At 47.3% G+C, this 24,732-nt stretch overlaps 1 protein-coding gene across 1 annotated transcript in view; it reads left to right on the top strand.

Moving 5' to 3' along the window:
• Nucleotides 1-16,941, top strand: part of LOC146861339 (oligoribonuclease, mitochondrial-like) — a 175,053-nt gene extending 158,112 nt beyond the window's left edge. Inside the window, exon 7 of the mRNA XM_085645624.1 lies at nucleotides 16,101-16,941. Within this exon, the coding sequence (XP_085501750.1) occupies nucleotides 16,101-16,212 (112 nt within the window). The 3' untranslated portion in view covers nucleotides 16,213-16,941. The remainder of the gene's footprint in view (nucleotides 1-16,100) is intronic.
• Nucleotides 16,942-24,732: the final 7,791 nt, after the last annotated feature.

Below are 24,732 nucleotides of genomic sequence, written 5' to 3'. Positions count from 1 at the left end.
GGTCAGCCCACATCCACCCCGGCAGCATCCGCCTCAAAGCCTTCCTAGTCCGAGCTTTCAGGCCCATACCACGCCAGTGGGCGGCAGAGTTCGCCATCACCTGCTCCACTGGCGGTCCATAACATCGGACAGGTGGGTGCTGCAAATCGTCCGAAGGGGCTACTCCCTCCCCTTCGAGACGACCCCTCCAGCCATGCCACCGCAGCCCCACCGTATCTCGGGGGATCATTTGGATCTTCTCCGCGAGGAAGTTTCGGCTCTCTTGGCCAAGGGGGCCGTCGAGCGCGTTCCGAGTCCAGAAGTAGGTCGTGGTTGTTATTCCCACTACTTTCTGGTTCCCAAGAAGGGCAAGGGGGGCCTGCGCCCTATCTTGGACCTCCGGAACGTCAATGCCTTCCTCCGAAAGGAAAGGTTCAAGATGCTAACGTTGGCTCAGGTTTTAGCTGCCCTAGACCCTGGAGACTGGATGGTAGCGTTGGACTTGCAGGACGCATATTTCCACATCCCCGTCCTGCCGGCCCACCGGCGTTACCTGCGGTTCACGGTGGGCCAAGAGCACTTTCAGTTTACCGTGCTCCCCTTCGGCCTCACCAGTGCCCCTCGGGTGTTCACGAAAGTGATGGCGGTGGTCGCAGCTCATCTGCGCAGATCAGGGGTCCCAGTCTTCCCCTATCTCGACGACTGGTTGTTGAAGGCGGGCTCGCCCCAGGCAGTCGTCTCCCACCTCCAGACTACGGCGGATCTCCTGCATTTGCTGGGGTTTTCCATCAACGTGCCGAAGTCGCACTTGAGTCCCTCTCAGAAGCTCCTCTTCATCGGAGCGGTTCTCGATTCGGCGCAGTTCCGGGTCCATCCACCGGAACAGCGGGTCCGGGATATACAGGCCCTGATTCCCATCTTTCGGCCTCTATCCCGGGTTTCGGTCAGGTTAGTGTTGCGGCTTCTGGGGCTGATGGCCTCCTGCATCCTACTAGTGCATCACGCCAGGCGGCGCATGCGGGCTCTGCAGTGGGACCTGAAGTTTCAGTGGGCCCAGCATCACGGCAACCTGTCCGACCATGTCTTGATCTCGGAGGGTACTGCACAGCAGTTGCAGTGGTGGCTCACGGACCGCGAGTGGGTCAAGGGCAAGAGCCTCTCCCTTCCCCAACCGGAGCATGTCGTAGTGACGGATGCGTCCCTCTTGGGATGGGGTGGCCATATGGGAGAGGCGGAGATCAGAGGCCTCTGGTCTCCGGCGGAGTCTCGCCTCCACATCAACCTGTTGGAGTTGAGAGCGATCCGGCTTGCACTGAAAGCCTTCCTTCCCTCTGTCAGGGGAAGTGTCGTGCAGGTGTTCACGGACAACACCACCGCCATGTGGTACTGCAACAAACAGGGCGGGGTGGGGTCGTGGACCCTTTGTCAGGAGGCTCTGCGCCTCTGGACATGGCTGGAACACCAGGGCGTCACCCTGGTGGTTCAACATCTGGCGGGCTCTCTGAACGCCAGAGCAGACGAACTCAGCCGCCGGTGCATGATGGATCACGAATGGCGTCTGAACTCCGAAGTGGTGCAAGGCCTCTTTCAGCAGTGGGGAGAGCCTTGGTTAGATCTATTCGCCACCGAAGAGAACGCGCAATGTCAGCAGTTCTGCGCGTTGGAATTTCCAAGGCGGCACTCGCTCGGCGACGCTTTTCGTCACGAGTGGAGTTGCGGTCTGTTGTACGCCTTTCCGCCTATACCACTTCTGCCCAGAGTGCTGAAGAAGATCAGGCACGACCGGGCCCAAGTCATCTTGGTGGCTCCGGATTGGGCACGAAGATACTGGTATCCCGAGCTACTCAGTCTGTTGACCGATCCCCCGATACGTCTGCCCCTTCGGGAGGATCTTCTGTCGCAGCAGCAGGGGACGGTCCTCCACCCGAACCTGTCCAGCCTCCACCTCCATGCGTGGAGATTGAGCGGCGGCAGTTGATGCCATTTGACTTGCCTCCTGAAGTCTGTGATATCATTCTGGCAGCCAGGCGTCCCTCCACAAAGTCGGTATACGCCTGCCGGTGGAACAAATTTGTGGCATGGTGCACAGCAAAGGCTGTGGATCCCCTTTCCGCCCCTCTTTCTGAGGTTCTCCTCTTCCTTCTTTCTCTGGCCCGGCAGGGCTCTGCCCTGGGCACCCTGAAAGGTTATCTTGCTGCCATCTCCGCCTTCTTGCGGCTTCCTGATCAGCCTTCTCTTTTCAAGTCCCCTGTGGTTACACGCTTTCTCAAAGGCATTACACACACGTTCCCTCCTGTCCCTTTTGTAATGCCTCAGTGGGACTTGAATCTGGTTTTGACATTCCTGATGTGCGCTCCCTTTGAGCCTCTTCACAATTGCCCTCTTCGTCTTCTAACTCTAAAGACTGCTTTTCTGGTAGCCATCACCTCGGCTAGACGGGTGAGTGAGCTCCAGGCTTTATCTTCAAAGCCTCCTTTTCTGTCTGTTCATCCGGACAAGGTTGTCCTTCGGCCTCGTCCCTCCTTTCTTCCTAAAGTGGTGACTCCATTTCACCTTGGGCAGTCTGTCACCTTGCCCACCTTCTTTCCGCCTCCGCATCCTTCCAAAGAGGAAGAGAGGCTCCACCGTCTGGACCCAAAACGTGCGCTCTCCTTCTATCTGGACCGCACAAAACAGTTCCGGGTGGACGACCAGCTTTTTGTTGGGTACGTGGGCGCTAAGAAGGGGAAAGCTGTGCACAAACGAACCATCTCTCGGTGGGTCGTTTTGTGTATCAAAATCTGCTATTCCTTGGCTAAAAAGGACCCTCCTGTTGGGCTGCGCGCCCATTCTACTCGGGCCACAGCGGCTACTACTGCCTTGGGACGGGGAGTCCCTTTGCAGGACATCTGTCAGGCGGCGACGTGGGCTTCGCTACACACGTTTGCCAGGCATTATTGCCTTGACAGCCAAGTCCGGAGGGATGGCTTCTTTGGCCGTTCTGTCCTCCAGGACTTTCTGGTGTGATCTTGGTTCGCAGACCCACCACCGGGGATGGTATTGCTTGGGTATCTATTCTAAGGTGAGGAATCTAACTAACGTGTTTCTTTCAGATGAACAAGTTACTAACCTTCGGTAACGATGTATCTGTAAGAAACATTAGTTAGTTAGATTCCTCACCGACCCTCCCATCCTCCCCGTTCTGCGAACTGACATCTAGGGTTAAGGTTGTCCTTTCAGGCCCCTAGATTTTGTTTTTGGCACCAGTGTCGGTCTTTGCATGGCTCTGCGTTCCTGGCGCGGAAGGCTATGTACAAGAACTGACGTCAGCGCGCGAGGGCGGCGTCTAAGTACTCCGACGTCATCCCGGCGCACGACGCCGACGACGGACGCGGAGCCGCAGACGACGCCTAGCGACGCGCAAGGGGTATTGCTGACGAAAAATCTTCCGGATCCAGTCTGACGCCTGGGGATATTCTAAGGTGAGGAATCTAACTAACTAATGTTTCTTACAGATACATCGTTACCGAAGGTTAGTAACTTGTTCTTTTAGTAAACCTAAACCTATCCAGTTCCTGTAACAAGTGAGAAACTGACGCGGATTTCGGTAAGTGAAAGGGCATCCTAGCTGCAGCATTACAAACAATCTGCAGATGATGGACCAATGTCATATTGGCACCCAGGTATAGCACATTAACTTATTTCATTTTGCAGATGATTAAAGCGTCAATTACAGTCCTTTGAACCGCTGGGGCAATAAGTCAGTTATCATTTTCAGCCAACTGAGGATTGCAAAATATGTGGCAGTTGCTTTAGTCCCCTTTGGTTTCATGGAAAGTTTTTCATCGTGGGTAAGACCATGTTTTTCACCTTTAGAAGATGGGGCAGGGTCCCTAAGAATTCAGGACGGTGTCTTGTCCCCAAAGAGAGGTGTTCTTATCCAGTGCCATGACCTCAGTCTTGTCACCACTAAGCTTGAGGGAGTGCTTATTCATCCATAAGGAGATTCTACTCAAGCCCAGGTTCAAAATGGACAGGACATGGTTCCGTGCCGATGATGGAGAAAAGATGATCTGTGTCTTGTCTGCATATGAAAAAAGGGTAAGCCCACAACTCTCGAAGTCTGCCAGTGGGCGGACTTAGATGTCGAATAGCACAGGTTCAAGGCAGAGCCCTGTGGAACCCCGGAAGTCCAAGCTTGTGGCTTGGATTTCACATTGGACAAAAAGTCCTGAAACATGCGGTCTTTTAGGAAAGAAGCAAACCATCCTAAAATAGAGCCCTCCAGGTCTAATCCCTTCAGTCTTGCCACCAGAATGGAGTGGGACACTGTATCAAAATCTGTGCTCAAATCCAATCTATGAAAGATACCAATACTGGATAACTGCAGTTACAGGTAATTAACGCATTTCTTTCATGCCTAGATAAGAAGGGATTTTTCAGGAAACGTTCAAGTGTATTCAGTCTTTCAGATGGATACTTCTACCTACAGATCTCTCACCTGTAGAATGATCCCAGGTGTCAGACTAGATCCGGAAACTTCATAGCTCACAAGTCGTAGGCAGGGGGCACTGACTTTTTCTTGATGCCGGAAGTGACCTTGGCTGACATCACAAAATCACTTCGCATCCACCCCGGCTAACACAATGTTCCGCATTTTCGCTTCAGCCACTGCTCCCTCCGCACATCCTTGGGCCTTACGATGACGTACGGCTTGCCTATGTTCACACCTTTAACGCTGTTAGGTGTTGGACCTCTTGGCTTCAGCACCTGTTACTGCCGTCTCTCCAGAGCACAGCTACGCAGATATGCCATCACTGCTGTCGCTGATACCTCTACCTTCTCCTGCACCAGGCTCAGCGCTGCTGGGGCCACCCACTACATTTTTCAGAGCCCCTGCCTCAGAATACACAGAGGATACACAACGTTTTTGGGTCCGAGTCAGACTGCCTCATCATCCAAGCCTATGGCGATGACGCAGAAGAACGCCAATATGAATTGGCAGGCTTATCCTCGACCAGTGGACTAGACACCTCACCAGAAATAGAGATGGAAATTCCCTCTGGACAACAGAGGTTCTGTCCGGCCACTTGTAGGTCAGGAAGACATCAGAGGTGCTAGACCTACAGGTGCCAATGGTTGGTGTCAAGACTAATGTCCTTAAGGAGGTCTTTATTCCGTCAGCACCAACCTCTGAACCCTCGGACTAGGGAAAAAGATGTTCCAGCGGGCAGTGCGGCCTTGAAGTCCTTAAAACGCCATTTGCCCGTTTAGTTACCCCACATGTCCCGAAATAAATAAGCGCACATTTTCAAGAGGTCATCAGAACGCTTCACTCCATACCATCAAGTCAAGCCTGAACACTGCAGATTCTGTGGCCTGTGCCATGGGGACCTTTTTCTCTATTTTATCATATGCAGGGCTTCGGACTTCTGACTTTTCGTCCATATTGCAGGCTGACCTATTGGATTTCCCAAGCGATCAAGCTCGCTTGTTCAGGGACAAGGCTGACACCGCTCTGGAACATTTCAAGGCAAGCAAGGCTGTTGCCTGATCACTAGGTCTCCAACAGCCTCACCCCCAGAGGGACTAACCTCAATTTATTTTTATTTTTGTAGCTTTTTGGGAGTTCTTAAGGGGATCCTTCTTTCATTGGCAGTCCTTCCAACACCAGGCCCTGCAACCTCAAAACCCACAAGCAGTACAAGGGATCGAGCCAGAGGTAACAGATGTGTATCCCGCTAGAAAGCATCCTACTCTTCCTTCCCAGCACCACCACCAGGAAAATGGGTCTAGTTTGCTTCTCCAAACCCATGCGGAGCCGGGTAGAGAGGGGTGGGGGTGGGTAGGTCATTCTTTCTACTGGCCTATTAATTTGGACCAGTGGGTTCTTCATATAGTAGAAAGGGTCTACACTCAGCCCTTCCTTCAGGCTTCATCCCCTAACCACCTGGTCCTTTTCCCTTTTGCCATACCATCCGGCTGCAAGAGGTAATAGCACTCTTTCTAAAAGAAGTTTTGGAGTTAGTGTCATAGCAGGAAATGGTACAGGGATGTTGCTCGATATTTACTCCCTCCCAAGGAAACCAGTGGGTTACATCAGATCCAGGACCTGAGGGCCTGAATTTCTTCCTCAGGAAGGCGAAGTTCAAGATGCTGTCCCTAGTTCAGGTGTTTATGCTGTTAGAAGTTAGACTGGATGGTGTCACTCGACCAACAGAAGCGTACTTATTCTGGTCCTGCTGGATAGTTGGGCGCACTTGCACTTTGTGGTGGGTTCTACACACTACCAATTTGCAGTACTTCAATTTTGCTTGACATCGGCCCCTCAAGCCTCCACCAAGGTGATGGAGCTGGTTGTTGCCCACTGCAGAAGGTCAGGCATTCCAATCGTCCATTAGTGGGGACAACTAGCTGATCAAAGCCTGTTTGCCAAAGGTGGTGATGCGTCATCTGCAGTCTAATGTTGCGTTGCTGTTTGACCTGGCCTTTAACGATCCCCGATCTTACCTGGAACCCTCCCAGTTCCTCCAGTTTGCAGGGTCAGTTCTTGATACTACCCTCCTCCTCACCTCGCCACAGAGAATTGTCGATATTCAGGAAATTATCCCATCTTCTCTAGAAGGCATGCGATTTCCAGTCCTAAAGGTTCTTATACCTGTCCGGTCTTTCGGCTTCTCCTGGTTACACATGCACGTTGTCATATAAGGGCTCTGCAGTGGTGCTTCAGCATTCAGTGGTTCCAACACAGGGGGAGACATGTTGGATACCTTTGCAATCTCTGAGCGCTGCAGCAGATGTGTTTTGGTGGGGGATTGAGGTGAACCTGCACCGTGGGATGTCAATTCTCTTCTTTCCGCACCACCAGGTGCGGATCCGAAGCTACCTCTCGCCTCTGACACCCTTACTTCAATCACAAAATTGTTTCACAGTTTGTAGTGTGTTACCTCCCAAAACGACAGTTTTTAAGCCCTGTTTAAACTGTCTCAATCAGATGTCTGTGACAGATCCTCACCATCTTTTCCTATTCTGCCTTGGGTTGTGCCATGATTCTAAGGCCTGCGGTGACTGTGCCCGATAAACCCAAAGGCCATATGAGACAAGGTGGTGAAACTCAACATCGCCAAATACCAAAGCACTCCATGACAAGACCAGTCCAAGTCCATATTGTGTTCAGAGTCCTATTCGAGATCTAGAAGTTGGCAGAGTTGTTCCAGTTGTTCGTGTTTAGTCTTGCTCCAATTCTCTGCGCAAGTCCAAAAAAGAAACGCAAGGATTTTAAGTGGGACTCCACCCCTTCCTCCCTCTGCAGAGGTCAGGAGTTCTAGTCTACCTCTGACTGCCACGATTGACTTTTGAAGGCGGGCTCGCCCAAGCAGTAGTCTCCAACCTCCAGACTTAAGTAGATATGCACTCTCGGGGTTCACTTTCAACTTGCCGAAGTCACACCGGACTCTCTCTTATGCACCCTTTCATCTGAGCTGTTATGGATACAGTGCAGTTTTGGGTCGATCATCAGTAACTGCCAGTCCAGGAAATAAAGACTATGATTCTACTGTTTCAGCCTCTATCCTGGATTTCGGAGAGACTGGCTGAGACTGCAATTCTCATGGCCTCCTGCTGGTAATATATGCCAATTGACATATGTAGGCCCTGAAGTCCCAGTGGGTGCATCATCTTGGGAATCTCGCCGATCTGGTCTAGATATTGGAGGGAGTGCCACGACTTGAAGTGGTGGCTGGCAACCAAAATTGGGTCAGTGCAGAGCCCTCTCCCTTCCCCACTCAGAGCAGACTGTAGTGACAGATTCATCACTCCTGAGTTGGGGGCAGCCATCTTGGAGAGAAGGAGTTCTGAGGACTCTGGTCTCCGGCACAGTCTCAGCTTCACATAAATGTATTGGAGTTGGGAGCAATCCAATTGGCATCGAAAGCCTTCCATCAAGGGAAGGCTAGTGCAGGTGTTCAGATACCACCAACATGTAGAATTGCAAAAAGCAGGGCAGAGTGCGGTTTTACACCTTGTGTCAAGAGGCCCTGTGTCTCTGAACATGGCTGGAACGCCAAGACATTTTCCTGCCGTTTCAACATATGGAAGGCTCCCTGAACACCAGATAGGACAAGCTCAGGCAGATCACGAATGGTGAAAATGGGTATATCCTTGGTTATATATCTGCCCCCCGCTACCCCCCCCACCCCCCCTCCCCCAAGTCAAGATACAACTTTTCGCGCAGGCCATAGTGTTATTTATAATTTTCTAGTATGTGAGTGAAGTCGATTTGCTTGTCATATCGTTTGTCCAGTAAGCAGTCTTGAAGAGGGGAGGAGTCTGGTAGCGCCTCCCCCACTGGTATGGCCGCCTGTAGAGCATGCCTAATCTGAAGGTAGCGAAATATCTTCATGCTTGCCATGTTATATTCTTTTCAGAGGTTGGCAAAAGGGAGCACTGAGCCTCGTGACTATAGATCCCCAATAGTGGATAGGCCTATTAGATCCCACTTGCCAAATTCTGGGTGTTTCCCCAGATGTCTGAGTGGCGCTCAGTCCCATAGTGCGGTGGATCGAGTCGGCTTGTTTTTCCATCCCAGAGCATTGTTGGCCACGTGCCAAAGATTGATGGTTACAGCTGTCAGGTACTGCAGTCGCAGCCTCGAAAGTGTAGCATATGGGGCCCGTAGGTGTCCCCACGGGTGCATCACCAAGCGATCCATCTGGATCGATGGTTCATCGTCCGGTAAATATGCCCATTGGTTGATCGTGGTTAATTGTGCCGCCCAATAGTATCTCTGAATATCCGGTTGGACAATTCCTCCATCATACCACCCTCTGGTCAATTTGTTAAGCGCAATCCTCGCTAATCCCCCATTTCATAGGAGAGCTAGTAGTGCAGAGTTTGTTTTCAACTATTTTTCGAGGACAGGGTATGGTGTGTTATGCAGGTCATATAAGAAATGGGGCAGTGCCATCATCTTAAAAAGCTCTCCCTATGAGTGACAGTGGGAGTGATCTCCTGTGCTGGACGTTTGCCTTTAGCCTCTCTAGGAAGGAGATTCTTATTATAGGAGAGAGCGGTATCTGTGGTGGCATATATCCCCAGATATATGAAACCGTCCGTGGACATTCGGATTGCACAGTTTTTGGGCAGAGCTGGCGGCTAGCCTTTAAGGATATATACTAGCAATTTTGTCCAATTGATTGTATAGCCGGAAATATGGACTAAGTCCTCAATTATATTTATTACTCTAGCTAGGGAGCGCTTGGGGTCAACCATATACAGAAGGTCATCGTCAGCATAAAGCGATATCCGATCCTCCCATTGATCCGACCAGCATAGGCCCTGCAGCAGGGAGTCGGCTGACAATCTTTGATCTTCCCTCAAAAGTCTATTATGTAATTCTGGCAGCCAGATGCCTGTCGACTAAGACAGTATACGCCTGCCAGTGGGACAGATTTGTGGCATGATGTGCACCTCAAAAGTGATTGACCCCATTTGTGCACCTTTATTAAAGGTTCATTCTCTTTAGCTTGGCAAGCCTTAACTTTAGGCACTGTTAAAGGTGTCCTTGAAGCCATCTTGGCTTTCTTGAGGTTGTTGGATCAATCCTCCTTCTTTAAGTCGCCTGTGATTCATTCCTTGAAAGGACTCCAACATTTGTTTCTGTCAAAACCCTTTATTATGCCCAATGGCATCTAAATTTAATCCTAACATTCTTAATGTGCTTGCCATTTGAGCCCATGCTTAACTTCTGCATTCCGCCTATTGAACATCAAAAGACCTCTCCTAGTGGCCATAACATCAGCCAGAAGGGTTAGTGAACTGCAAGCACTATCTGTGCCTCCTCCTTTCACATTCCCCCCCCCCCCCCCCCCCAAACAAACTGGTTCTGAGAACATGCACCTCTTTTTTTACCAAAGGTTGTCACACCCTTGCACGTATGCCAGAACATCGTTCTGCCTCATCCTTCTAAGGACGAGAAAAGACTCCACCATGTGGACACAAAAAGATAGTTTTTGTTCTACATTGTTGGGACAAGAGAGTTCTTGGTGGATGATCAACTCTTCATTGGGTTCATCCCGTGCTCGCTGCACAAGCCTACCTACAACCACACCCACATGCCCCACATCTTCAGAGCAGATAGAAAATGTATTCTTTAAACTCCATGGAACTAGGAATTCCAAGTGGTTTTGCGACTTGAATAATAAGTCCCAGGCAGTAATTCCCCATTCCATAGGGCTTAATCATAATTGGACGGTACTGGGGTGAATTTACCACACAGTAACTTGAATTGCATGTGCAAAAACTGATCCATCTCATGATGGATTTTTCTCCTCATTAAAATCTACTATGCACTGGCCAAGAAGCAACCCTCCAAAGGTTTGAAAGCTTATTCCACCTAAGCCAAAGCTACGACCACTGCTCGCGGAGTCCTGGTCTTGGACAACTGCAGGCAGCAACGTGAGCATCTCTGCACACGTACAGTAAACACTACGACCTGGACAGTCGGGTACATTGTAAAGGGCACTACTGGACTTCTGGGTCTGAATCAGTTTGCAGACCCTTCTCCAGGAAGGTTTTGCTCGTGTATCTATTCTACGGAAAGGAATCTGTGGTAAGATGTCTATCAGGTGAAGTTACTTACCTTCAGTAACACCTTATCTGGTAGAGACTATCTAGCCATAGATTCCTTACCGACCCATCCTGCGCACTCTGCGAATGAATTTCTCTGTTTAGGGTGACCCCTTTGAGGTCCCTAGTGCCAGTACACTGATACATCAGCTGGCATTGTGGCAGCGTGCTGGGGTGGCGCATTTATATGCCTGTGCATTTCACTTCCGGCACGGGTGACACCGGCACGGGTGACACCGGCACGCAGTCAGCCACCGTCATGGAGAGGAGCTGCTCAAAGTTTCTGGATCCAGTCTGATGCTTAGGGAATATTCTAAGATAAGGAATCTGTGGCTAGATAAGAGTACAGTCTATAATAAAGTATTTTTAAGTGTACATTCCATTGCTGTAAATTTGTGCGTTTAATTAATAGCTGTTTGCAAAGTTCCCTTGTCTGTTTGTCTAAATGTATGATGCGTGCTCAATATAGATCCAAGAGCATCTTATTCTTCAGAAAAGCACTTTGTAAATGTTACGTTTAGATTTTTTTTTTCTTATTTTTTTTTAAAGTATGTGTGGAACACCTGACATATATCTGGTGCTTGAGGACCCAAGTTTGTTACGATCTAGATGTAGAAGTGTTGGAAATTGGGTTATTGGTTGAGGGGGTGAAACCCTACTCAAGCAGCAACCACAATCTCCATCAAGGTGAAGTCACAATCAATCTCAAATTAACCTGTGCTTAACTCTTTGGTAGCTTTCCACAAAAGCAGTCAGGATTAGCTTAGTGGCAATGTGTAAAGTATTTATGGTGCACTTCAATCGGTAATAAAGTTATAACAAAACACAAGAAAAATCCCACACCAATTTGGAAAAATAGATTGATATTTAATGACTTATTTGACACCAAAGTGACAAGAATCCAATCAGTAGAACCGAAGATGTGCAATTGAAGATCTCGGGTAGTTAAAGCGCTTAAAAGCGCAAAGTGCCACTCGTGGTTATCTGGTCATGACAGACCAGGTTAAAGTCACAGGTCCAGGCTGACGGAGATAGAGGGCGGGCCAAATACAAGGACCATGTTAGTCCTGCTCAAAGGGTTACCTTCAAAGTCCAGCATGAGGAGTTCCAATCGCAGTGGAAGGGATAGTCATAGATGTAGCATGAAGAGCAATCTTGGAGTCACGAATGGTCATCGCTGTAGTGCAAAGATCCTAACGTGTTGCGGGCGGTAGTTGCTGGAGCTTTGCGATGGCGCTCACCCCAAGCTGTTGATGCTGTAATGCAAGTACAGATCTTGTGCTGACGGAAGTCATTGGCGGATCCTGTGGCACGAAGAGTGAGGTTCGCCGGAACTTTGCATTGGTGGGCGGGAAGATCTTACACAAACATGTCTGTTCGGGAAGAGCCGATAACTTCAGTATTTCTCTGTTTATTTGGCGAGGAGCTCAAATGAGGCCACATCAAGAGTCTAGGACCGGAGGGGTACCGCTTGGCCGTCAGGAACTTACTTCAGCAGAGGTCAGCAGGTGTCAGGCAGGTGGGCAGTTGCACAGAGCCTCTGGACCTTATGTCCCTGTAACTCAAAACAGGTGGTCAGTTAGCTGACCCTTGGAGTCTTTTAAGCCTGGGATGATGGGTGCAGGCCCAGTCTTCCTTCTCAACAACCATGTTAGAAAAGTAGCAGGGCAGCAGAGTGACTGACCTGGCAGCAAAGCAGCACAGCAGTCAGTCTTCAGTAGTATCTACAGGTCCAGGACTGTATTGAAGTGTTGGGTCAGGGGATCCAGTATTTATACCTGGTGCCAAGTAGGAGAAGGTTCTAAAGGTTTCCACCCCCAGAGGGGTTTGGATTTCCTGCCTCCCTGTCCAGGGGTCACAATAGACTAGTGTCAAACCCTTTGTGAATGTGCTCGGGCAGAGCCTTTGTGATAGTCAAGTGTGTTAGATGACAGCTCTCCCCCTCATCAAGTCAGAGATGCCCCATCCTGCCAACTGCCAACACCTATTGTCCTTTGACTCATTGTCTGGGAGCAATACATAAATACCAACAGCGACATACACCTTGTCATGTGACCCAAGAAACGGGCAGCAGGTACCAAATAATTAGGCCAAGAAATACCAACTTTTCTAAAAGTGGACATTTTCAGAATTGTTTTTAAATCAGACTTCACCATTAAAGATAGTTTTAAACTACAATTCCATAGATACCAAACAAGATATTTCTATTCGCTCCCAGTTGAAAGTTATCACTTAGTAAAAGTAATACGTTAACCAAATCTTATTGTATGGTAAAGGCAGGCCTTGCAGTATTAAAAATTGATTTTAGATTTTTTTTCTCTACCAGGACATGTAAAAGGTAGAAGTACATCTCCAACTAACTAAATACGCTGCACCCTTATCTATGGGCTGTTTAGGGTCTACCCTGGGTGTCACTTTTATGTATTAAAAAAAAAAGGTGGTTTAGGCATAGCAAAAGGCTTATTTTGTCAGGTTAAAAAAGTACTTAAAAACTGCACAAACAGGCTGCAATGCCAGGCCTGAGACATGTTTAACAAGCATTGGCATAGCCAATAGGTCTCGCCTTTGGGACCCTATAAGTGTTTAGCCATGCAACAGTTGCATAACTAAACACTTATAAGGTCGCAAAAGCGAGACCTATTGGCTTTGCCAAGCGGCCGTGCGGCCGCGAAAGTGGAACTGATCGCGATGCAATCAAACATCAAAGCGGCCGTGAAAGTAATCGCGGTAAAAGCAGCGCGCGCGCCCGCGCACATGCACTGTAGCTCTAGGCTGGCCTGGTAGCACTTTTTGGTGCCCTCTCAAGTCTCGCCAGACCAACGCATGCGCTGGGTCAGGCGAGACCTAAAAATGAAGTGGGTGACACAACATGTGCTACAGGCCTAATAGTAGCTTTACATTTACAGGCCCTAGGTACATGTAGTACCACTTTACTAGGGACTTAGTGAACTAAATGTGCAAATTGGGTGGAAGCCAATTTTACCATGTTTAAGGGAGAGACCATAAGCACTTTAGAACTGGTTAGCGTTGATAAAGTCCAGAATCCTAAGACCAACAAAAACTAGATCAGCAAAAATGGAGGATTAAGGAACAAATGTTGGGGGAAGGCCACCTTGGGTCTGCCTTAGAGCTGACCGGTATAGCAATTAGTCTGATTCTTTTTGGATCTTTATTTGAGGCAGTTTTCATCACTGTAATATGGGCAGCACCTGATTAAAGGCTCCATTTGTCTTCAAGTAGTGATGACAAGTTGAAAGATGCTTTCAGTAGTTGCATGTACTAAGAATAGTTACTCAAGGGGCTTTGCTGTTTAAGTGTCCAAGTAGCCATACAGATATCGTTACGAAAATGTCTGTTTTGTTTCTTTGTTCACTCCATCACTTATTTGAGATTGGTGTCAACCTCATTATTATTTTTTTCAAGATATAAACGCTGCACATATTTCATTCTGACCTTGTCCCTATTTCGCAATATTAGGGACTTTCAAGACCAACTTTTGTCTAGCTATATGTTCTTCTAGAAAGGTCAAACGTAGCAGCAGAAAATGAATGTGTTTTTATGGGTGTATGTTTTTGTATATCGGGTTCACTACTCCAAGGTTGCTTCTGGCTGCTGTGGAAGGAAGGCAGATACTCCTTTGAAACAAAGAAGCAAAAGAACAAGGTAGTCTGTAGTCCAAGCGTCTGTCTGGAGAGCAAGGTTGGCAGATGTATTTTCTAAAACCGGACTCAGTAGCTGGGAGCAGAAATGAGTTCTACATGACATGGCTCACCAGACCGTGTGTTGTGCGTAGCAAAAGACAGTTGGACCTTAGTTGATATTGCCCGGATATACAACTTAGTGTAGTACTTGGGGAAATGGGAGGCATGGTCAAGTTCTCCCATACTGTAAAAACAACTTCTGTTTTCTTTTAAACTTTGTGTATGGTAAACCTACATCACAAACTTAGCCAAAAGGCAGCCGAGTACTGTACATGATCAAAGACCAGCATAAAGTCATCCAGCAAGAGGAGACGAAGCTAGGTTGCGGATGGTTAGTGATTTATTACAAATAAAAGCAAGTGTTACCTCAAGGAATCTTTGGCATGACTAAATGGTGGCTGCCTCCTGTTCTTCCCAGTCAGTTCTAGTTGTTAGGCGCCTTGACGCCCATTGGGCTAAGTCTGCGCGATATAAGTTTATTTCATTCATTCATTCATTCACACAAACAAGTCAGAGTGGCTGACTCGGTCAATGATTGCGTTTTTTTCTGGCTACCATACCCCTGCCTCCTGTACCCCTGCATCCGCGTGCACCCCCGCCCCCCCACTCCCTCACCCCCCCCCCCCCCCCCCCCCCCCCTTCTCGTTTCTATTTTTCTTCTCTTTCTCTGTGGCATTTCTCTTCATTCTACGTCGAAGTACACATAAACCCCCAACCCTCTCACACAACATGGATTTTCATTTTTTTGTGTTACATCTTTCATCCTCCTCTTTTCTTAAAACAAAGTAAGTATTCTTACAATTCCTTATGTTTTAAGATTTGTAAGAAGTTTAAAGTTTTCTTGTATATCCCGGAACTCTGCTTCCAACACGATTTGTATATATTTGTCCATGAAACACCATGTATTTTGTCACTGACATTTCCGCAAAATGGAGGTAAGTCTTCTGCATTTTGTGTTTTAATCAAAATGAGGCACAGCCATTTAGGGTTCGGTGTAAATTGGGAAGGGTGAGGCATTCAATTAAAGTGAAACTGGGTATGCACATCAGGTCTTAGAGTGGTTACGCTGAGGCAGAAGCTTGGTATCCTATGTGGCTTGTGTCTCTGTACATCTTGTACCTCTCTGCAAACACATGAATCAGGAAGCACTGCAAGAAATATAAACTCTGATGTAAGTCTAACCTTGCAGGGTGTTCAATTCCTGGCCCTTCATGCTACAGTTAAATACGCGCAAGAAGTCACAGGGGGAGACCAAACTCAAAATAAGGGTCCCCATGATCTACAACTGATACTTATTTCTTCTAGGCACACGTTTCACTTCTTCAAGCAGCTGTACCTTCCCAGTTCCTGTCTTTTCAGTGATCCAAGTAGCTTCCGTATTCATTCTTTCACCTTTGAAGTGTGAAGTTGGTGTTAGGATTATGTAACACTACGGGGTTCAGCAACAGCTGTGGTTACAACGGAAGAGGTTATCAACATGCAATACTTTATCGTTCCACAGACATTGTGTAATTGGGTTGGAAGGTATTTCTATAAGCAGTACATTAGTTGGCAATAGATTTGTGGTTAGATCTCTGTGTTGTGAAGATATTGCACTCTGATGTTTTGCACGAGTTGCATGGTTCGTTTGCAAGGTTCCGGTGTGTTTCAATACGTTAATTCAGTAACATGCTTGCTTATGTTTTGTGCATGATCGTATTAGTTAAATTGGCAGTAACTTCTGAGTGGTGGAGTGGTGGGGTGATGAGGTTGCTGGTGTGACAGTGGAATATACAGTGTTACATGCTCATATGTGCTCTTTCCATTTTCTTCTAGAGCTCTGGAAGACATCACAGAAAGCATAAAGGAGCTCCATTTCTACAGAGACCACATATTTCAAAATAAATCTGAAGACAAAAAGAGAAAAATCTCTGAAAATGGAGAGTAGCAAGAATGGGAGCTGAGGGGTGGGTAACCAGCTTCCTCAAGTGAATGAAACTTTATTTCTCTGGGCAATTGAAAAACGCACACAGTGATTGTGCAGCTAAAGGAATCTTGGTGCATGGTGATCAAGTTTTGCTTTGCAGAATCAAGTAAAGTTTGTTTGAGCACTTTCTGCCCAGAATTTCATAAAGTTTCAGTTTGAACACGTTTTCGCTGATAGGTTATTGCAACAAACCAATCCCCAGGTGTACTGGAGAAGCTATTTGGTTTGATGTTCTTCACCTTAAAGCACTGGTGTCTCATACTACAGCTGCTGTTATCTCCAGCTCTTGCTGTGCTGTCGGTGCCAGAGGGTTTCTTTGTTATCTTTGGGCTTACTTTTGCTGGGGTACCTAAAATTCAGCATCTGTTTAAAGTGCGGCCAACCTCACACTGTGGATGAAGAAAGCAGCTTAGTAAATCATTCCAATTGCGGACCAGAAGTCCAGTGCCTACTCTTCAGTCTCCTGGCTCCAGTTACCAATGGTCTGCTATAAAGTGCTCTTGATTGTGTGGTTAAGATGAGCAGCGCAAGTGCATGGGAGGCCTATGTTGTTGCTTTTAAAATCGTTTGTCTCAGTTGTTTGCTGTTTTGCAACTGCATACTCATTTGATTCTTTTCTTTGGGAGTGTTTTGTTCCTTTACAAATGTTCTCTTTTTTGTAAACAAAATAAAAATAAGGGTTGCCTTTTCTGTTTGAGTTGTTTATTTGGCAACTTAAGTATTTTAACTTCACTACATGCCTCTTCAGATTTACGGTATATAAATGATGATCTCTAGTGTGACAACTAGGAGACAATAAAGTGTCAGTCATCTACTTGCATGGTTCTGCATCATAGACCTAATTTGAGACATCCACTTTAGAATTATTTATGTTGTGAGTGGGGACCCTGGAACAGTTCTCATGCAACATATCAGATTGTGACTGGTATATGAGTCCAGCATGAGCAAATGCAGAGTCTCATCCTAAAATGCCTTTTCATGCTAAATGTCCCGAATTTTTAGACTGGTTAATAAGTTAATACCTTCTCAAAACGACTTTGTTACACTTATTGCACAATCTGCTTCCTAAGAGGAAAAGAGTAGTCTAATAGGCTTACATTAGAAGAGAAAAATAAAGCACCTTGCTCCTCATGTAGTCGTAGGGCGTCATGTTATGATGCCTTTTTACTTGCAGTTGTTTCACAGTCAGTTCTTTTTTTATGTGTATGGAGAGATGAATCCAGAGTAATCTCTCAAAATGTTTTATGCTGCATGATCATGTAAGAAGCCAGGGAGGAAGGCGTTTCGATTGCAACGCTTGGTGGTGTTCGTCTCACCGGTAGGCTGGGGTCGGGGGGACCGAGGAGGGGCTAGGAAGGGGAGAGTGCAGTCATAAAGGCATCATCAATGTAAGTTCAACCTTGAACCTGTGTAGGTACAGAGGAGCATATTAATTTAAGCCAGCCTAGTGTCGTCTTTTACACAATCCCTGAAGGAGAGGACAACATCTTCGCACAACGCTGTAATGTGGCATTTGTAGAGCCCTCTGGTTTCTTCACGTCATAAAGCCATATATTTTAAGTCTGTTCAGTGGAGTACGTCTGCATGCCATTGCGCTAGTCCCATTTTAAACAGATGGGCAGAGCTGGAAAGAATCTTCCAATTTCATAATAGTTCCCCTGTGGATAGAAAGAAATTGGCTGTGGTTATTGAATCTGTCTATCTCCCGCCTGCCACACTGGTTTAGTGCCAACCACAGTGATTCATTTTGACCGATCCACACTATTGGTAGCGTTGCACTGTCTGGCTTCTCAAGCTTGCTTTGGACCGCTGATACGACTTGCAATTACTCCCCTACCGATTTAAGATACCCCACTTGGACTGTGAATGATCCTTGGATCAGCGCTTCTGTTGCCTGTAGTTATTGCTCTTCCTTCCTGAAGTGCACCGCCAGTCCAATACGGACCAACCCTCACACCTTTAAAAAGCTCCAGACCTGCACGCTGCATTTTGATAAACACGTGTTGGCTGTCCTTGTTCACATTTTTGCTGATGAAGGCACAATATTAAACAGAATTTAAAATATCCAAACCTATGACAAATTTCTTTCTATCCATTGGGGAACTCTTATGAAATCTGAAGATTCTCTCCAGCTCTGTCCAACTGCCTAAAGCAAGTCTCTTTGTTCCAATGGGTTAGGGGTTTTCATATTTTGGACATCTGGAACCTACAAAGTGACTCATTATACCAGGGCAGACACTACCAGGAACAACAACCCTTCTCTCTTTAACCCAACATTGATCAAGTCCCATTAACTTTGACGCCTTCTCATGCACCATGATTGACCACTGGACAAAGAGGGAGGTCAAGTCTAGAAATGTAATCATTGCTCGGCCAGTCTTGGGCACCTGTAGAGTACCAGTAGACAGAACTCCATTTTGTGCAGGCCTTCGCGGCCTGTGTTTGTCAAGAGGGAAGTACAGATGATGTGGCAGAAGGTCTGTGCTTTGAGGCAGTCTCAGAACACATGCTTGATGTTTACTCTGGTAGTATGTTCAGAAGTTTAATCAGGCGTAGTATCCTACTGCCCAATCCCAATTTGTATAGCACGGCACTATGTACTCCAAATCGGGCATGTCAGATGCTTTTTGTAAGTCTAACCCTAGGCAAGCAGAGTATGGCTAACGTGGCAGCGCTTCATCCAAGAGCCTGTGGCATATATATTGAGGGACGTGGACCTTTCAGGTATAAGTCTGTGCTGGTATGGATGGATCAGCTAAGAAATAGCACCCATTAGGCCAGGATTTTTCTCAATATCATGTAATCGCTGCCAAACATCGCCTATGGGATTTGGCGTGTAAGGGATCTCAGCTCGGCTAGGGCAGGGAAACTAGGAGAGATTCTCGCATTCAAGGGGACTATAGTCCATGCACAGACACTGCATTGTAAAATTCTGAAAATCGGAAGGCCATCTACACCAGAGGTTGTTACCCGACACAGATTTTCTCACGTCATGGCAAATTTCTTGTACTATAGTGGGGCTTCCAAGAGCCTGGATCTGGCAGCTGTCGGTATGGGCATGGTCAATTCATTTAAGAAGTCTGTGATGTGGGACAGGGAGTGGGAGGTCTCAGTACTGTAGAGTGTCAGGTAGTGGGCATCAAAAGTGACGTTAATTGCTTTCTGGGAGTGCACTAAGGTGTCCGGGGACAGTCTGATAGTAGGGATAAGAATGTTGGTAGTGTTCTGCCTACTTAACCAGGCAATGAGCCTACCGGATTTATCCCCTTCTGCAGGTTTTCTTGCAAGGTGTGCTTTATGATCCAGGCATAGCAGAGATTTAAATATTTGTACATGTTTTCCCTGGCGGCAAGGACTTGTCGCTTGGCTTCATTATCCTTTAGTGCATCCCGTTCCAGCCCATTGAGAGTACGCTCCAAGGCTCCTAGCTCTCGTTCTACTGTGGCCAGAGCTCCGACTACAGAGCTAATACATTGCTGTTGTATGATAATCTTGAGTGCGTCCCACTCTGCAAGGTGGGTAGATGCAGTGCCACTATTATCATCAAAATATTGGGTAATAGACTCGTGAATAATCTCGTGGAAGGCTTGTTCTTCTAATGTGGAAGCTGTAGTGTTAGGATCGGGGCGGGGTGTTCTCGTCAGGTGAGGTGTAACAAGGGATTATTGCCCGAGATAACCTTCCCAAGGTAGTACACATGTTTTGTAGTGAGTTGTATAAATTGTGAGCTCAAGAAGCAGTCCAACTGGACATGGAGATCATGTGGTGATGAGTAGAAGGAAAACTCTCTTATGTTGGGGTGGAGGGCCTGCCAAATGTCAATCGGAGCACAGTGTGTCATCCACTGTGAGAAATAGATAGCAGTGCTAATTGTGAGTGTGCAGGGGAGTGGAGGGAAGGATCTTTCCTGGAGGCAGGGAGGTAAAGTGCCTCCCCCCCCCCCCTTATAATCATGGGAAGGTGAGCCCATCTGGCAAGCTGTAGTGATGGGTCCAATAATGTTGAGGGAGTCCCATCTTATCAGTGGGTTTGCAGTGCTGTTTAGGGTACCCTTCACTAAGACATAACGCCCTTCTACATCAGTCACTGTGAGTATGCATTTAAAGGGGACCATGGGCCTTAGCCATAGTAGTTCCCCCACCCCACCCGTCCCACGCCCCGGCGTAGCCTTCGTTGCCAGTGCAGTTAACACTGGTCCCTCCAACGCTTTTGAAGCTTGGGCCCCACATTCTTAGGACGGTGCCTCTCTTGCAAGAATGTGACAGGCATACCTCCGCTCTTGAGGAAGGTGTGAATATCCTGTTGTTTTTTGCAGAGCTTATACCATGGAATAAGTATTAACTGGACCATATTGCTTGGTGGGGAATGGATTCAAGGTAGGCATCTGCCAAGCATGGTAAAAGGTAGTATCACTGACTCTGATGAACATCAACACGAGAAGTGGATGTGTCATGTAGTGGTGAATGGCTACTAGGCCTGACGATACAAACTTCCCAACTCCTCATTCTAGGGCCACAGATCAACATCTGGCTGCCCAAGTAGTAACAACTGACCGTAACATGATAACTTTCAGTAATAGAACCATTTCAGGCTCATAAGGGGTGGTGGTGGCGGCGATGAAGCTAATTGACTAACATCGAGTCTCGGCAGGGCCCATCCATGGGATATGTAATAGAAAAGTGATGCCAACTGATTCCCATCTAGGTGGGGGCCACGTGAGGCGAGCAAGACTATACAGAGATGCACAGTTGCAGGGAGTAGTGAGGTCTCATATCGTGTATGGAAAACCAATTTTCATTCAACATGGGTCATAAGAAATACAGTGAACAATGGAGAGCGTGGCGTGAGGAGTTCCTCGGGGGTATTGTGTGCCATGGAGAATTTTATGGTGTGGAAAAAGAAGAGAGCAAATAGCCATGTATGGGGTGAGGTCCCCCACTGTACAGAGAATGGAATGTATTCCTGGTAAGTGGAGAAATTACAGTTGTTCATGTCACATTCATCTGCTGCTGGCATGGTAGCCACCCAAGCTTGCCACACATTGTGCTGCTGTCTGTTTGGGTATCTGGTATCACTGAAGGGAAGCTCGACTCCTTGCTGGAGAAGAATCCTTGTCTGAGGCATAGCCATCCGAATCATCTGGTGTTGGGACATGGTCCGGGTCACGGAGGCCAGGCGTGGTGAGTAAAGATGCAATCCTCTCCAACTACGATTGGTGCAGCGAGAGAGCGTTGGTAATAGATTTGCCGGGGGGGGGGGGGCACCACAGGCTCCAGCACCCTCCAGCTCCAACGGCATTGAGCACTGTCCGCGTTCTCAGGTGCGGGTTGTCGATGTTCCACCCTTTCCCAAGTGTCTGTTGGACCCATAGAGAGTTATATGCTCTGATCAGCTACGATTTTTAATTTGGCAGGGAATAGAAGGGAGTATTTGTAGCCTGTTTCTCTTAGCCAGCATTTAACGCCTAAGAAGGCAGTGTGGCAGTACTGGGCTGCGGTAGTGTAGTCTAAAACAAATCATGACGGAGTCGTTGTCACAGGACAGTCGGTTTGCCTGTAGGATTGAGGCCTTGTCCTTGGAAATTTAAAATCTTGACCATCATGGGTTGGGAAGTGGCTTGTGTTAGAGGTATGTCGGGAAGGTAACTGATGGGTACGCTTAACGGCAAATTAGGAAGAGTGGCCCTCGCGTGCGATCTGGGTAGAGAGCTCTTTTTCCATGAAGGATGTGGGGTCGGTAACTTCCGAGTCCTCTGAAAGGCCAACAATCCCCAAAAAAATTTGCGAGCATCCGTCCACATCCTCTACCGGACTCACCAAGAAGTGTATATGTTCTGTGAGGGCCTGCATCTGTTTGACAAGTTCCAGACACTACTGCTGCTGGAGGATTTCGAGAATGAGTTTATTTTTCCCCATTTTTCCTGTATGTTCCCTTTGATCATTGCAGAGCAGTATGGGGCCTGATGCTATGGTGTCAACCTTGTTCTCTAAGGTGGAACCTGTTTCGCTATTGCCTGGAGGCTCAGGCCCAGCTTTGCTATTGGGAGAGGGACAGTCAAGTGAGTCCATCGCCACTGGCTGTCCAAAGTCAGTGGGTGAATGAGTAGTAGAATGATCCCCCGTGGCTGAGGAGGTAGGTGAGGTAAGAGGTCTCAGTCCTGCGCCTTTACATCTGTGGTGGTGATAGGGTGCCCAAAGCACGTCTGGCAAATGTAGCGAGTCGCAAGTAAAGTGTAGGTGGTCAGTTGGGTGTAGTTTTTCTGTGCACTTTAGGTGTAAGGAAGTGGAGGACCCTCCTTGTTCCCATCCATAGAAGGGAAAAGGCTTCCTTAAGTTAATGAGCTGACAAGCTTATGTGGATGCACCTGTACCCAGTGAGTGGTACAGAGACCCGAGAAGACTTTGGCAGGATTTCCAGCACCCCCATAATAACTTGTTGCTCTATATTGATGAAGGAATGAATCCAGAAACACTTATATGGAGTTGCAAAGCACAGGCTGCACTAACAAGGGTGCAAAATTAAAGACTGCTACTCAAGTATCATCATGCACTACATTTATCAGGATGCACTTGGGCAAATTTAGTGCTGGAATGTGTGCTCCCACCATTCTGTTTGAATTCCTTCTCAAGGTCAACCCTCGCGCAAAGTGGCACACTCCTATAGTCTTTTGGTTTTATTTTAGCATAGGAACCTAGTCAAAAAGATATCCTGTGATGCTCTTATAACTAGTTTTAATTCACACTCACTCTTTCCCATCTATACTCTTTACACATATGCCCCACTACCTTCTAAACCACACATCGGAAAAAAGAAAAGATCTCTGGCAAAGAGCCCCCTCGCAGGGCCCCAACATGAAGCTGCCCGATAATAAAGCATGACACCCCCCAGGGTTGTGTGAGGGCCTTTGCTCCTAATTGGAACTACTCCGCCATCTGCCCTCTTTTCCTTGTGGATACCTGATACTCTACTACCCCCTCCCCATTTTCCTTCGAGGAACTGCAATCTCCTGTTTCTGCTACTCCCTTTCACTTTGGCCAGTCTATCATACAGCTGACATTCTTTGCTTCTCCTCACCCCTCGAAAGAGGTGGGGAAACTCCATCGATTGGACCCCAAATGAGCCGTGAGCTTTTACATCGATTGAACAAAGGATAATCAGGTGGACGATCAACTCCTTGTGAAGTTCTCTGGGGCAAGGAAAGACACTGCAGTGCAGAAGAGGACACAATCCAGGTGGGTAGACCGCTGCATCGAGATATGCTATGTGCTGGCCAAGAAGTAACCTCCTAAGGTATTGAGGGCTCATTCCACCAGCGCCAAGATTGCTACCCCTGCTCAGGCATGCAAAGTCCCTGTCCTGGACATTTGTCAGGCTGCTATATGGGCATCGGTGCATACATTCACAAAGCACTACTGCCTTGACAACCAGGTCTGAAAGAAAGGGTATTATAAAAATGCTATACCATAAGAAAATAATTATACACTGCAATCAGGAGAGGAAATGCAACTTATAACTACTACTGTAACAAAGAAAGCCGTAGCCAGGCCTCCTTGACCGTCCACGCTGCCTTCTGCCAGTTCGTTTCTGACAACATTGCAAATTTTCATTCCCCAGTAGAAAAAGCATCAAAACTTTTGAACTTCCAGTTGCCACCAAGGACAAACACTATTTCTCTAAGATTTTAAAAATATGCCATGCAAAACAATAAGGCCAATCCCGATTGTTGATCAGATTTAGAATGATGGGGATCAAGGTCATGCAAACATTTCTTTCAACATCAGCAGTTATACAGCGTCTAGACAAAAATTACAAGGCCCCAGAGATTACTCCTGCATGCCTTGTAGGCCACTCTGTAGGCATCACTTAACTGACCCTGAAGCCTTACCTCCCCCTGCACTATATCGCCAGATAGTGAAGGATAATGGCTAGACAAAGTTGGAAAACTAAGGCTGCAATTTCCATCACAGTGGCTAACTCTTGCTTGTTATTCTGGACAGATAGGACTCAAATGTGTACCTTTCCTCTACTTCCTTTTAAAGGCCAAATAAGCAGAATCCAGCAGAAGCCGTGGTAGTCTTGTAAAAAGGCAAACCAGCTGTTCCATCAACAAAACATTGCTATGGACATTGGTGCAACATGTTTTAGACAGCTAGCTGCGTTTGCAGTGTTGTGCAGGCAGGATTTCAATGCTATATATTTCAGCCCAGAGGTTCAAAACCGAATCCTAGATGTATCCTTTGATAGAGAATCAGTTTCTGGACTACCTATGGACGAAGCTCTCCAGGCTATTATAATAGATATAGTCATGGCTAAGTTGCTCGAGCACTACAACAAAGGCTTTCACACCCCTTTCGGTGACCCGAAGCTAGAGATCAACCTTTATATCGAGGAGGTTATCAAGCCAACAGGTACCACCCATATCAAGTACAGCAGCAAGCTTCTCACCAGTCATACTCGCAATAGCAAATAATGCAAGGCACT

This window comes from Triturus cristatus, chromosome 3_1 (genome assembly GCF_964204655.1).
Source record: "Triturus cristatus chromosome 3_1, aTriCri1.1, whole genome shotgun sequence".
Taxonomy (NCBI): domain Eukaryota; kingdom Metazoa; phylum Chordata; class Amphibia; order Caudata; family Salamandridae; genus Triturus; species Triturus cristatus.
This window is presented reverse-complemented; position numbering and strand designations above follow the sequence as displayed.